The following is a 15363-nucleotide window of genomic DNA, read 5'->3' as shown; positions in this document are numbered from 1 at the left end:
TTAATTTTTTAAAAGAGATTTATACATTTAATTAAATTTTAAAAATTAAAATATTAAATTATAAAAATAGTAATTTGATCATCTTTTCCTATTATTAATAATATTTTTTACAAAAAATTTTTAATTTTAATAGAATTAAATTTAATCTCATTTATTTTAAAAATAAAAAAATAAATTCATTAATTATATTATATTTCAAAATAATTTTTTTAATTAAATGAATTGACCTAATTATTAAAATATTTTATATTTTTAATTACATTAAAAACTTTCTATAATTTATTTTGATTACAATGAAGTATATTAGATTAAATTTTATTTTTTTATATCCCTTAGTTTATGTTTTAAATACAAGATGGAGATTGAAAACTCGTATTTAGATTTATCAAGATAAATCATAAATGTTTTTATTCACCATGCTTAGACTATATCTATTAAATTATTAATGTATATGAAAAAGATTAAATCAACATTAAATATTTAAATTAAATGAATTTAAAAATTAGCTTCTAAGATACTAACGGGCTTGCTTTCAAAAAAAAAAAAGATACTAACGGGCTTTTCATATTATTAAAATAGGTATACTTTTATTTTCACATAAATTATTAAAAAATTAATAAATACTATATATTTTTTCCATAAAATTTAAACAACTCACATTAATAAATTAAATTTGAATGAATTTTACTTTCCAATCCATATTATATTAAATACTATAAATAGATTAATCTCACTACCTTAGTAAAAATAAACAACTGAAAATAAATATGAATGCAAGCCATGGTCGACAAAGAAAAGAAAACCATGGTGGAGAAAGCTATCAATAATGATCTACTTGTGCCAACCTAGCTCCAAGAGACAAAATCAGCTCCCTTTTAAGTTTAAAATTGGCAATGGGGATAATTAGCTTTATAAAATCATATTTGAAAATCTATAAATTTTAACTCATTGATAATAGAGTTATCTGATATCTTAAATTTTATTTAGAGCAGCTTCAACAGCGTAGAAAATGCCCCGTAGCCGACCCATGATCTGCAAAATTTACAAGGAGTGAGTTGTGAAGCAACCAATCTCTGCTACAATATTGAAGGAGTGGGAAAGAGATAGAAGAAAACCGATTCTTTATTCATTGTGTGGGCTCCTATATTGCACCAAAACACGTAATACTATTGTCATTATCACCACAAATCCAGCATGAAAGGAGGAGGCAGTTGAGTAGCCAGAGATGACTTGCCGATCATCTACTGGCCAGACACATCATCCTTAGTTAATGGCAAAGTATAAGCATGCTACAAGAGCTAGCCGGCAAGTCATCCTTGGCTGCGCCGCATGAGCTCCTCCATTCATGCAAGACCTATGATGAAAAGTAATAACAAAAATGAATATGGTTATAAAAACAATCATTTCTTCTTCCGACCAATAACGGAATAATGCCACGCACAGACTCAAATATGGAACTGAGGTGCAGGAATTTCCCCAAGGAGAAACCCAACATTCCTTACTACAAAAATGAAAGACTTTATTTTTAAAAAAAAAGTTGGAAACAGGAGGAGGAGACCAAGCGGATTGGACTACAAGAGAACCTTGGCAGATCGTTGGCTAATGAGATTTGAAGCAAGGCAGAATCCACAGGGTTGTTTATAAAGAGATATGTTGAACTGTTGGTCAACAGTTGAAGTATTAATGTTGTTAGCTATTGTACATAGAGGGCAGCTAAGCTTTAGAAGTGTCCAACAAGTGCCCTTTATCTGCTGGGTGGAACAGAAGATTAAGGCGAGTAACTTGGATGGTTGTTGTCAATGGATGTGACCATGCATTGGTGCTAAGACCGAGAGAAAATTCCCAAAGATCTATCCCATCACGTAAATCTGAGTAGCTACACTTTTATTACTTCATAGTAAATGAGGCCCTGTTCTCTGCAAATAATACTTGTCTCAAGGGAGTTAAAGAGTTAGGTGGGTAAATTTACTCAAACTGGACATAGTTCTTCTACCATCTCTGAAATTTACCGAGTGGGTGTTAGTTTTTATCTGTGCAGTTCATAAATATTTAAAATTTTAAATAACTAATGTTTAGTAAAAATAGGTAGATATACGCTTTAATTTCTAAGTATTATTATATTTATAAATTAATCTTTATATTTTTTAAAATAAATTAAAACATCTTTCCATTCTAAATCCATTAACTATACAGTCTTTCTATCTATTTTTAAGGTTAGTTTAATAATATTATTTCAATCGCCTTCTCCTTCTTCTTTTATCATCTTCAGCAACTCCTTCTCAAGCCTGCATCTTTTTTTTTTTTTTTCTCTTCATGGGCAACTTCTTTCAATTGCCTCTTCTTCTTTGTTTTGATCATGGAGAATCTTCTGTTCGGAAGGAACGAGACCCGCCTTTATGATCTTGAAGGATCTTCCAGATCACGATATAATCCTGATTCTAGTGGGTGCAATAAAGTTCTGTTAGATCAAAACTTAATTGAAGCAATGCCAACTTCTCCTATTTTTGTTAAAAACAAGGCAAAACGATTACTGGAGACAGCTGTCTGAAATGATACTTCTTTTCTTGCAGTAAGTATCAAACTCTGTCTTAGAGTATATGGTTTGAGAGAATGGGTGGTTGTAAAACATCTGAAATACCTTGTGCAGCTTGTCCAGCGTTAAAATGGATTCATTTTCAAAATGTTAATTGTTTTATGTTTATACTGATGCAGACCATTGATGTAGTGGATTACTCATTGTTTAGTTGGGGTGGATGAAGAGAAGAATGAATTAGTTCTTGGAATCATTGATTTCATGAGACAATACACGTGGGACAAGCACCTGGAAACATGGGTGAAAGCTTCAGGCGTACTTGGCGGGCCAAAGAACTCATCCCCAACTGTTATTTCGCCAAAGTAATACAAAAGAAGGTTCAGGAAAGTAATGACTGCATATTTTCTGGTCCCAGATCAGTGGTCGGCCTCCCACTATCATTCCAAGTAAATTCCATTCAGATTTGTGTGAAGAGAGCTCACAAGGCGGGACTTCAGTTGAATGATACTGGGAGTCTGTAAGCTTGACTTATGAGTTAAACAAATATGTAATCATAGACATTCACCAAATGTTTGAGGATCAAAATAAATTCGCTCCAGTTTTGCTGCTGAGAAATTAAAGTGCCATTGAAGCGCAACAACCGCGCAACAGACATTTTAAATGTCAAATACAATCAAAATCATTGTATATCACAGACATAAGTTAGTATAAGTGTCAGGTTTGGCTCTCCAATCATCGATTCCTATTATAAAAAAAATTTATAAATATAATAATTAATATAATAAAAATATTAACTAAAATAATGTCAAATATGTTTAATAAATATGAAAGTGTTTTACTCTAATTTTTATTTCAAAAGAAATAATGAATGTTATGAATTAAAATTTTCTTTTATAAAATAATTTATTATACCAATTGAATCAACATTTAGATTATAGTTTTAGTTTTCATCTTAATTAATTCGGTCTAATTTTAATATATAATTTTAAAAAAATGTTTTTTTTTTTCAGATAATTCCTTACAATCTTTAATATTAATTTAGGTTATGTGAATCTAAATTATAATGAACAAATTTTGTCCCAAAAAACTGAAATTAAAAAGAGTGGGGATACAACTTTTAATTGTTTGATTTTGGTTTAAAAATTAAGATTAATCGGAATTCAATCAAAGGTTTCACCTAGATTTGGTTTTAGTTTTAATTAAGGTCAGACTTTAAGTTGTATTTAAAAAAAAAAAAATTAGTTTACTTCAAATTGGATCAGTAGTTTCTTACAGTATTTAAAATTTTGTTTAAGCTTATAGTATTTAAGATGTTTTTATAATTTAAACTATTTTTTTATTTGATTTTAATTTTAGATTAGACCAATTCAATTTTGGTCCGAATATAATTTTAAACCAGACCCCGGCCGGGTCTGCAACATTAGAAGGCGATCCATGGTTATATCTAACCACATAAAAATTCATGAGAGCCAATCGCTCTTTGAATGACTCCAAAACGCATCCCCAATATTTTCCCGGAAAATCCCAGCAGTTTCTAGACACCCAGACGCCCCCCCTCCCCCCATCCCTCTGTGAGCTAAATCCCGAATTGCTATAGATGTCAACCTCGGGGCAGCCTCAATTTCGATACACACAAACCCCATCGAAGGTTTTGCATCTGCGGAATCTTCCATGGGAGTGCACGGAGGAGGAGCTGATTGAGCTCTGTAAACCCTTCGGGAAGATTGTCAACACTAAGTGCAATGTTGGTGCCAATCGGAATCAAGCTTTTGTCGAATTCGTAAGCTTATCCTCTCTCTCTCGCTCTCTCTCTCTCTTTCTTTTCCGTTTTTGTTGCATCTTTACCTAGAAATTGTTTTTATTCCGTGAATTTTTTCGTTAGGTAGTTGAAGAGTTTGGAGATCGATTGAGGGTTACAATAGTAGGCCTGTTTTGAGTAGCTTAATCAGTTTGGTTCGAATTTGATCCTTCCTATTATCATAAAACAGTCTCCTGAAAATTTTGGAAGTTTGAAGTGTATACTTTTTTATATTCAACTATGCCTTTATATGCTAAATTTGAACTAATTCGGGTTTATCTATTTATTTATTTATTTTGCTTGTTTGTTTTTAATGCACTCCCGGAAGTTCGTTGGAGCTACAGAATTTCAATTTTAGTGCAGTTTGCTTGGAGGAGAAATGCTTCATTATTGTTTTCTGAAGGTGTTTCATTTATTATAGAGCTAAATAAAATAGGTCTTAGTTAATTAGGGTTATGCTGGTTCCAATAGCATAGCGAATAGTTTGAGTAGTCTTACTGCAAGCTGTAACATTTGCTTTTCCTCCTTTTGCTGCTGCGGAAGTAATTCAGTTGGGTTACCTTTGGGAGTTGGATGTGTCTGGAAATATGTAGGTTAGTAGGTGCCATGCATAAATTGGGAACATGGAGTAATAGTGTGCTCCCTAGTGGTTGAAAGAGCTTTTTTATGTGTTCTTCTATTCAAATGAACTTGTTGCTGCAGAGTTGTCATTTAGTTATTCTCATGCCCGTCTTGCTTATAATTGTGATTGTTTCTTTCAGCTCATTACTATGATATTGTGTTTACTTGCTCCTAAATAGGCCCCTTTTTTCTCATAAAAAGTATCATATAATCTTCCTGCTTGACCTAAATGTTGACTGGAGTTGTAAAAGCACTTTTGCAGGCAGACTTAAATCAGGCAATTCAAATGGTCTCTTACTATGCTTCATCATCTGAGCCTGCACAGGTTCGTGGTAAGACAGTGTATATTCAATACTCAAACAGGCATGAAATTGTCAACAACAAAAGTCCAGGTGATGTTCCTGGAAATGTTTTGCTGGTAACAATCGAGGGAGTTGAAGCTGGTGATGTGAGCATTGATGTCATCCACTTGGTAAGTGCTTTCTGTCTGGAATATCTCACATTTTTGGAGATATTTCTAGTTGTGATGGGAACATAATAATAAATATATGAATCAAGGACGTATTTGCATATTTTTTGTTCATTTGTTAGCTATACATGTATCTTGTTCAAACACAATTTTCTTTTTTCCCAATCATTGAGAAGGATTTTTGAATCTATCATAAAGAAAGTGAATTAAGGTTTATCTATAAAACGGCTAACTGGAAGTGAAGGATTGTATTAAATGCCAGTTAGATTTGGGTTAGAGACTAAGTTGAGTTCTATTTAGCACCGTGAAATGATAGCATCATCGAGGACAATAATATCCTTTTCTTTTTGTTTTTTAATACGAGTTTAGTACCCCAGCAAAATTTGTCCTGGATTGGGATCTAATGGGCAGTTGGTGATTGTTGTATGGTCACTTACATACATGCCTGCCTCCCTATTTAAGGTGTAAGATGGTGCAAAAGGCATATTTGGCCTATGTTTGTCTCCTTCCCAATAAAAGTGTAATACCTTATTGTATTTTTGGGAAGAATCAATCTGTTTCATTTTTTTTTTCTTTGCCCTTCCTGGGACTCATTGCAGTTCCATTAGTGCTTAGCCATAACCCAGTGCAAATTCTGCATGTACTTTACACGGATAATTTTCCTTAAAGATGCTAGATAGAAGATTTCATTCATAAAATGTTACAGTGCTTGCTTTGTGGAGTGACATGCCTAATATTCCACATAATGGTATTGGTAACCTGTCTAAATCTCTTATTTTAGTTTCCATTGTTATTTCGTTATTTCATGGTTGTGTTCTATATGCTTAAAGCATCTTTCTGCAATTGTTGAACAATAGCTTTTTCCCTCCCAATTTATTGGGAAAAGATACCTTCATATTTTCTCATGCTTTATACAGAGCTAGCATCCTGATTGGATTATGTATTAATTATCAGTCAATTTTAATTCAAATTAGTTGAATACAGATGGTGATGCCTCTTATTTAGATTCTTTTGTTGGAGACAGTTTGGAAATATTATCATGTACGTCATACTCCTTTCTAAGGTCTATCTTGACGCATACATGTACAGGTGTTATTCTGCACTTATTTCTCAAATATTTGGGTTTTTAAACTTTGTTGCTTTCTCTCGATGCATGGTATGGCCTACAATGGTTGTAAGCAATTGTTGATTTTATATGCTATTAAAATGTGCGATCATATATGTTTGAACCTTATTTCAGGTATTTTCTGCTTTTGGCTTTGTGCATAAAATTGCTACTTTTGAAAAGGCTGCTGGTTTCCAGGTGAGTTGTCAAAATTACTTTTATGTTTTCTAGATGTGCATTTTATTCCTCTGTTGCATGATTTATTTATGGAATATCCTGGCAGGCACTTATTCAATTCACTGATGCGGAGACTGCATCTTCTGCAAGGGTTGCCTTGGATGGGAGAAGTATCCCAAGGTATGCCTTATCCTTGCTTCTGTAAACATCCATGTTCCACCTCTCTCACATTTCTGTACAACTATATTTTGGATTTACTCAGACCAGCAGGCATTGATGATTGCTATTTCTGTTGTTATGTTTTAAAAAATTCAGGTACTTGCTTCCAGAGCATGTTGGCTCATGTCACTTGCGCATTTCATATTCTGCACATACAGATCTTAATATCAAGTTTCAATCTCATAGGAGCAGGTAAAGCAAGGGACCTAGGAGGTCTATATTTAGATGTTCTCTAATGTTTCTATGTTTGATCATACTTGTTGATCAGTATCTTTCATTCTGTATGTTACTAATGTTGGTATTTGACGTCTTGCTAATTGGTATGTGTGCTTTTGTCATCTAGGGCATTAGTGAAGCCTGGTAGCCAGAATACAGATGTTTTGTCATGGCTGCTTAGTAATTTCCTTTATCTTTAACAATAGTTATATTACATTTGCACATGCTAAAGTCAGAGTTCATGCACCCATTGTTGAATTGCATCATATGAAGCAACTGCGTCTTAATACAAACAATTTCTATTTCTTCCAAGAAACTTTTATCATTTCTGTTAGTCTTGTTTATTGAACTGTTTGATATTTCTCTAGTTCTATATGCATCAATTTTGAATTGCATTGCATGAAACAAATGTTGCTTTAATACAAAAGAAATTAAAAATAAATAAATAAAATTATGGTAATTGTTTGTAGTCTTGGTTGCGGAATTAGTATTTGAAGTTCTGCATTCTGCATGCATTTAATTTGCAAAGTGTAAGTTCTTGCTTTTCATTTTAAGTTTGGATATGACAATATAAACTTTAAGATTAGTACAATCAGTAAATGTTACTTTATTTCCCTTTTTAATTTATAGATAGCAGGGCGAGTATTGCTGGAAAGGCTATGTTAACACTTGTAGAACTTTTCAGATATTGTTGTTGTCATAAAGCTGTACTTTAGAGGGATTTTGCGGATGTACGAGACAATGTGAGGAGACTTAAGAGTAGTTGTTAATGGTGCACCGGACCCTAGATCACGAGAAAGGCATGCCGAATAACCTTTCATTGCCATCTGGATGCCTTGCACGCCAGTAAAGTCTATCATGGCTCCTGCGATTGGGGCTATCTTTTTTTAACAACAGTGTCGAAATATCCATTAAGCTGCCTTAGAATGCACTTCAAAGCACATAATAGATTCTCTTTTAAGGGGAACCTTAGATGTTAGTGTATTTGGTTGAGTCATAACCCAATTGGATTTTGAACAATTTAGGTTTTTGACACTAACCAATAAACAAAGTCTGGCCAGCAGTACCGGTGCATGACATAGGCTTTATGTTCCATCCCATCCAAGCAAATGTGATGTTAATATTTTGAATTTTTTTATGAATATTACTCTCATTTATTTATTTTTCTTTTTTTTTTGTTGTCAATTTTATTTCCTCTACTCCTAATTACTATCAGGCATTTTTGCAATTAGGTTCCTGGATCCTTTGCATCTTATTATTCCTTATGCCTTTGATGAGCATGCACTCTGAAATGTATTTCATAGTGAACATAAACTTGTATGCATGCAACTGCTGCAATATATTGATAGCAATATAACAATAAAAAAAAAGGTGATAGAAGAAGCTTGTTTTTCCCAAGTAATTTCATCTTTGAAGAAATCCATTGTGGTTAGGTAATGCGTGCTATTTTCCAAATTAGAATGTTGCATGCATATTCTAAAGATACTGTAGATGTGGTTAGTCATTAGTGTGATTTAACTCCTCTTGTTGTTTCCATCCTTCCTATTTGTTCTCTGTTTTTTCAGGGGTTGTAGTTAAACAGTTGTGTCCGTTAAACTTGATATTAATTGATAAACTTTTGTTATTTTAGGAAGCATTTCTCTTAGTCTTCCCTTGAGGTTATGAGGTTTCATTTTGAGCAGGACCAGATGATCGATACTAGACACTTTTCTCCTTCTTTTGTTATCACTATTAAACCATATACTTATCAGAATGTGTAGAGGAACATTTAACTCTTGGCAGTTTCGTTTGCGTCATTATAATGCCATTAACTATTTATTGATTTATCTTTTATCTATCTGAATCTTAATTTGTTCAACTACTCATGCAGTATCAATAGTACCTTTGGCATTTCCTAATATCTTTATATTTTGTTTGCCCAATTCTGCAGGGACTATACAAACCCGTATCTTCCTGTGAATCCTACTGCGATTGAGGGACCTGTACAGGTCTATTCTTGAGTATTTCTTTTTTAAGTCACTGTATTTCACCCATTATCAAGTTTCCACTGAAAAGCTTTCTGTCTTCTTCAGCCTGTTGTAGGTCCTGACGGAAAGAAGAAAGAACCAGAGAGTAATGTTCTTCTTGCATCAATAGAGAATATGCAGTATGCAGTAACAGTTGACGTGCTTCACACAGTGAGACTGCTTCCTTGTTTTTACTGCATCTTGCATGAAGTTCTACTTTAATTTGTGCATAATGCTTTGGCTGTTGCATGTTCTAGGTATTTTCTGCATTTGGTACCGTCCAAAAGATTGCCATATTTGAGAAAAATGGTGGAACACAGGCATTAATTCAATACCCTGGTATGTCTTCATCCATAATGATGTATGGTTCATGAATTCAGTGTGATTTATAAGCGTCTGTGTGATGGCTTTTTTCTAGACAAATCACACAATCATTGTAGTAGTTTAGGGTGCGTTTACTTACAGAAAACAATTTTCTGTTTTCTACATTTTGTTTTCTACATCCAGTTTTGTTGCATGGAAAATTGAGAAAACGTGTTCATTTCGTGTGATATTGAAAATTATTTTCAATTGGAAAAACTATAAAATATGTTCAAATTATCTTTTTTTTTTGTAGAAAATATTTTTATTTTTTTTTATAATACTCCCTACCTTAATTTTTATATTAATTTAAAATAAGGAGAAAAATTCATACATTTTATATTAATTTAAAATAAAAAGAAATTTATTTATGCTTAAATATATAAACATAATTATTAAAAATCGTGTTTTGTTTATGTAAAGTCTATCCATATAGAGAGTTCCGTGTTTTTCCACTTTGGAAAACTGTGTTTTCCAATTTTTCAATGTAATGGAGAAAATATGTAAAACAATCATTTCAGTGATTTCCATTTCCTTTATAAAATTTACAAAACAGAAAATTTGTTTTTTGTTTTCCAATTAGGGTAAAAAAATTAAAATGAACACGTTTTCTAATTTTTTTGAAAAGCAAGGAAAATTTTTTTAGAAAACAGGCATGTTTTCTACAACTAAACACGCCCTTTAGTTTTTTTGAGTAGATGGTGTTCCTGCTCTGAGAACCATTCTAGATTAGCTACTTTTTGGTGTTAACTGATGAGTTGCATTGCATTCTGCTATTCAGACGTTCAACTATATATTAACTCTAATTATTTTTATTGAGAAAGTTGTTTCTCTGCTTTTTTTATTTTTGCTTCATTAGGGAGTAACTTTAATTCAGTCCTATAACTGCTTTTATGAAAGGAAGAGGCTAAATGCATGCTTATGCAGTTATACCGTTGTACTATTTAACCTAATAAACATATAAACTTCTAAAAATCATAACAATTAAACACAAATTAGTCATATTTGTTTTTTATTAGCTATTGATAATATGGCTAATTTGTATTTAATTGTTATGAATTTTAAGTTCAGGTATTTGATAAGTTTTGATTTAGATCAAATGTTTAATGGGTTAATTCCAAATAGTACAGGGCTCTAAATATGTATTTCATTGGAAGAACATTTACATCAACATAGATGGAGAGCATTTGTTGATCATATAATTGCTTCAAGAAATATTTCTTTTCAAGGATGTAACTTTGAAAATCACTGGAAGCTAATTTTGGGTGCTCAATGTGTGTTGGACTTTTCTTCTTTTAGTCAAGAAGACCATTAGAACTTTAGACCTGTGAAGATTTGGTGGCACCACTTGTTTATTATGTTGGATGTGCGGCAAAGATAACAACTGTTTACTTTCTCTGTTTGTGACTGCCAATTGTTAATGATGAACATGGTTTTTTTTATTTTTTATTTTTATTTTGAGTGTTTTGTCTGTATCTTTGTGTGCTTTGTTTTCCAGATATTGCAACTGCAGCAGTAGCCAAAGAAACTCTAGAAGGACATTGCATTTATGATGGTGGCTATTGTAAGCTTCATCTATCATACTCTCGTCATACTGATCTCAATGTAAAGGTATAAAAATGTGCTTTTGAGTTAATGTTCATGAGAATAAAATGAGAAGAAAAAATAAATGATGCCGAGTAAGAGGAAAAAGTGCATCCGTTCTTGGTCAAAAAAGATTTGGTCCTTTAAAATGTATGATTCTTGACACTTGATTGCCCCCTTCTTGTTGAATAGATTTTCGTCCTGTATTTTCACAAATCTATTGGCGAATATATTAATTGCTCGTGTTTTCTTGTTTCGCCCACTTTTTTCTCCTTACTTTCGCAGGCCTACAGTGAGAAGAGCAGAGATTACACCATCCCAGATGCAAGTTTGCTAGCAGGAGGACAGGTTTCTGCTCCAACAGCGTGGCAGAATCCTCAGGCTGGTCCAATGTACCCCATGAACAACTACGCTGCTGGTCCCACCCAAGTTCCTGCTGGGCAAGTGCCTGCTTGGGATCCAGCTGTGCAGGCAGGAGGACCAGTTTATGCATCAGCTCCTGGCACATTTCCTGGTCAAACATATTCAGCACCTCCAGTACCCACATATGTCACTGCAGCAATGCCTGTTGGATCCTCTCCTCTTTCACAAAGCAGCACAATTTCTCCTGGTGTGGCTTCCATGCCAATGACGCAGACAGGCATTCAACCAAATCTGCGGCCTGGTGGTGCTCCACCCGTAGGTCAGCCTCCTTATTATGGCCGATGATGTCGTATGTTCCTCATTGGACAGTTTCGCCTTTCAAGCATTTGTTTCTTGTTAAGATTATAAACATTTACTTGAATTGCAAAAAGAGAGGGGAAAGAAAAGGCATATTTGCTTTTCTCCGTCTTATTTCTTTCTCTGCTGGATGAGATTGGTATGGTAGGTGGAATCTATTTGTAATCTTTTCTTCAATCTGTTCATAATCTTTAAATGACATTGAGCCTTTAGCGTGGAGATTTGCTTTTGTTAGTGTCTGGTTTTCTATCTGCAATTTACAGCCAATTTTGTCTGACATGGAATTGTGAATGAATTATGTAATGTAACTAATGTTAGATGAGGTGGATTAAAAATTTCCTTTTTTTTGAACTGCAAATAGATTTGATCAATCGCCTTTGCAAGTTCGGGTTAGTTTTAAGAGTAGCCTGCAGCCTGAGCGTCAATGGGGCTTTTGCTATTTTTTCTTGGGCTATAATCTGGGGCAGGTGGATTTGGCATGTCCGTCAGTCCGTGGGGGTGATATTGACCTCTCTCCATTGCAATTAGGAATTAGAATTGCATCAAGGTGGAATGTGATAATTTACTATCTTGGATGCGATCTTTTCTGCAACTGAAAATTGGTAATGAAAGCTTTTTCGAGTTTCATAAATCAACAAGTCTCGCGAGTCGCAAGGACGATGCAGCACTAACAGTCGTGTTGAGTGGGTGACCCTAGTCCTAGTTGGGTTATGAAGTGGGAAGGAACTGTGTTGCTGTCCTAAAAAGAAAAGAAAGAATTATTAATAGTAAAAAGCAAAAAATAAAAATAAAAAAGAGATTTTATACATATGTACTATATAAAGTTTTAGGTACATAAATATATATTAATATAATATTCATTAGTATTGGATATCATCATACATGTAACTATTTTTATCATAATAATGAGATATCATTTGATAAAACTTGTCCTAAAAAAACCTAAGGATTGATGTTAACACTATAAAGTCATAGATGTTTTAAATTTTGGCAAGCAATGTTAAAGGAAAATATAATCATCTTAAATATAAAAATTGAGGTATTAACAGAAACAATAATGAAATTTAAACGAAAAACAAAAAAAGAGTTAAATGTGAGCGACTGCCAAATCCAACATTGCTTCTGAGACTACGGAAACTTCTTTTTAAAGAGTGATACATAGCAAACATTATTGAAACATGCATACTGAGACTAAGGAAATTCACAAGTCCCTATCAACAAAAATGATCCGAGCGACTGCCAAATCCAAGCATATCTTCAAAAAGTAACACACCAAACTTGAAACTCGTTGCCCACTTGGCTCAGTGTGTATATATATTCTACTTTGTGGGCTGATTATATTGCCACTACTTATGCTGTCGATTGAAAAACTGTTACAACTTTCCCTGCATGTATAACTAATCCAACTCTTCCTCCTTTTCTTTATTTTTTATCACTATTTATATTGTCCAAAGTGACTAAAAGAGAGTGAATAGAAATCGGTTCTTACTCTAAATTTTAATAAAAAATTGTGACTATTATCTTGTGGATAAGTCATAGGTCAAAATAGATATTTTAAATATTTTCTTAAGAACTAATGCATGAATTTATCACAACAAACACCTACCAAACAAAAATAGAAAATGCATACTAATTTTATCATATTTTTATCAGTATTGATTTAACTTGTAAATATATATCTCATATAAATATTGAAAGTTAGAAATAAAGAGATTAGGGATAAGAAAATTAAGTATAGAAAATTTATATTGGTTCGACAAATAGAACCTATGTCTACTCTCCCAAGAATTTTTCTTGAGTTTTCACTCCACAAAATCTCTTTTACGAAATAAGAGAACAATCTCACATATAACAAGTTTTCTAAATGCTAAAAAACCTTTACAAATTTAATTCACCACTTAAATTTTTACTTAAGTTTCAATAAGTGCTTAAAAAATCTATCAAATAAATACACACTTTTAATTAATCTTATATAGGTTTTGATTGTAAATAATTTACTCTCAATAATTTTTAACAATTACAACAGAATGCTATTAAGATAAAAGAGAGAAGAGTTGTTAAACAATTCTTAGCAATTATAATGCTATTAAGATAAGAGAGACGATTTAAAAATCAGAAATTTGAATGAAAAAATTTTAACACAAAGGTTTTGGTATTCTTAAAAAATCAATGCTTTCATTACACATATGTGAAAAAATTTGATCTCTTAAATACGTGTTTGAAAATTTTTCTTTTCAATTGCAGAGATAGTTCAACGATAATAAATTTTAAAAATACATGTTAAAATATTGAAATTTATGCAGATTAAAACTTGTAAATTGAAAATAGTTAGTTAAAAATAAACACGAACAGAAATTAAATATTTAAATTTAAACTGTAACTAAAATTAGATATCTAATTTAAACTTTCTAAAATTTTAATTTAAACTTTCTAAAATTTCAATCAACTAAACAGTAACTTTCAAGTTTATATTTTTTAAAATTTTAGAATAAAAATCATTTTTTCAGAAATTATTTTGATTTTTTTAGAAATTATTTAAAAAGAATGGGAATAAAAAAATTTATTATCAGTATATCAACTCATTTATTCACTCATTTACAATAAATTCTAAATATACATAACAATTTCTTTACATCTTATTTCATGTCTTATAGCCATTAAAAATATTTAAAATTTTTTACTAAACATCTAGGGATTAAATATGGTAATCTAAAACACATAATTAGGTTATTCTTACTTAATGATTAAAGTTTCAGAATTGTGACAGTTCATAGATACCAATTGCAGAAACCCTAGTATCCCAATAACAAAAAACAAAACGTCTCTTTACTGTTATATGTGATATATCTATTTTCTTGGGGTCAATCTAATTGTACGATGGTCTGCAGGTGATTGTAAGCTTTACACATGCATGGTCCACTTTCCAAGTGCACAAACCATCCCAATTGAATTAACACAGGTAATTTTCATTTATAAAGTCACTTAATTTTTAATTTAATTATTTAATTCTATTTTCTTTCTTAAAATTTCTTAAATTTTAATTTATTTTTATTTTTTAAAATGGGAGTGGAAATTTTAACTTGAGATCTCTCACATGTACTCAGATTTATTTTTATTTAATAATTTATTTTTATTAAATTCCTTTTTACTTATACTATGGTTTCATGTAACATAAATAAAAAATAATAATATTTTTCTCTTTTTCTTATCATTTATTTTTCATTTTTTTACCTCTCTTTCCTCTTTCATTTCACTTTTTTTTTTCATGTATTTACTCACACAACTTATTAATAATATATTATTTAATTTTTATAATTTAATTAATATTTTTATGTTTTATTTTTGAATCACACTAAAAAATTTATTAATAATAAAAATATTAATTAAATATAATTTTATTTTAAATATTAATAAATAATTTTTAGATATTAATTTAGATAATTTTGTAGATGAAGTTTTAGCATTTAAGCAATTCTATTCTGTATATTATTTATTAATTTATTTTAAATATATGATATTTTTATATCTAAAATAATAATATAAAATTTTATTAAA

General features: G+C 31.4%; 1 protein-coding gene across 3 annotated transcripts; it reads left to right on the top strand.

The window, feature by feature from the left end:
- Nucleotides 1-3974: 3974 nt before the first annotated feature.
- LOC110630026 (polypyrimidine tract-binding protein homolog 1) lies at nucleotides 3975-12042 on the top strand. 3 transcript variants are annotated; one of them, XM_021777341.2, is made up of 10 exons: nucleotides 3975-4313; nucleotides 5215-5424; nucleotides 6662-6724; nucleotides 6810-6883; nucleotides 7019-7114; nucleotides 9069-9126; nucleotides 9211-9315; nucleotides 9402-9483; nucleotides 11003-11068; nucleotides 11374-11713. In XM_021777341.2, the coding sequence occupies exons 1-10, from the start codon at nucleotides 4131-4133 to the stop codon at nucleotides 11382-11384; spliced, it is 948 nt and encodes a 315-aa protein (XP_021633033.1). In that variant the 5' UTR covers nucleotides 3975-4130; the 3' UTR covers nucleotides 11385-11713. The 3 variants fall into 3 exon arrangements, with proteins under 3 accessions (XP_021633033.1, XP_021633016.1, XP_021633023.1); XM_021777324.2 differs by having other exon boundaries at nucleotides 3982-4313; nucleotides 11003-11115; nucleotides 11374-12042; XM_021777331.2 differs by having other exon boundaries at nucleotides 4174-4313; nucleotides 5204-5424; nucleotides 11003-11115; nucleotides 11374-12042.
- The last annotated feature ends 3321 nt before the right edge of the window (nucleotides 12043-15363 follow it).

Source organism: Manihot esculenta, chromosome 1 (genome assembly GCF_001659605.2).
Source record: "Manihot esculenta cultivar AM560-2 chromosome 1, M.esculenta_v8, whole genome shotgun sequence".
In the NCBI taxonomy this organism is placed as follows: domain Eukaryota; kingdom Viridiplantae; phylum Streptophyta; class Magnoliopsida; order Malpighiales; family Euphorbiaceae; genus Manihot; species Manihot esculenta.
Note: the sequence above shows the minus strand (reverse complement) of the source record. Positions and strands in the feature narration are given on the sequence as shown.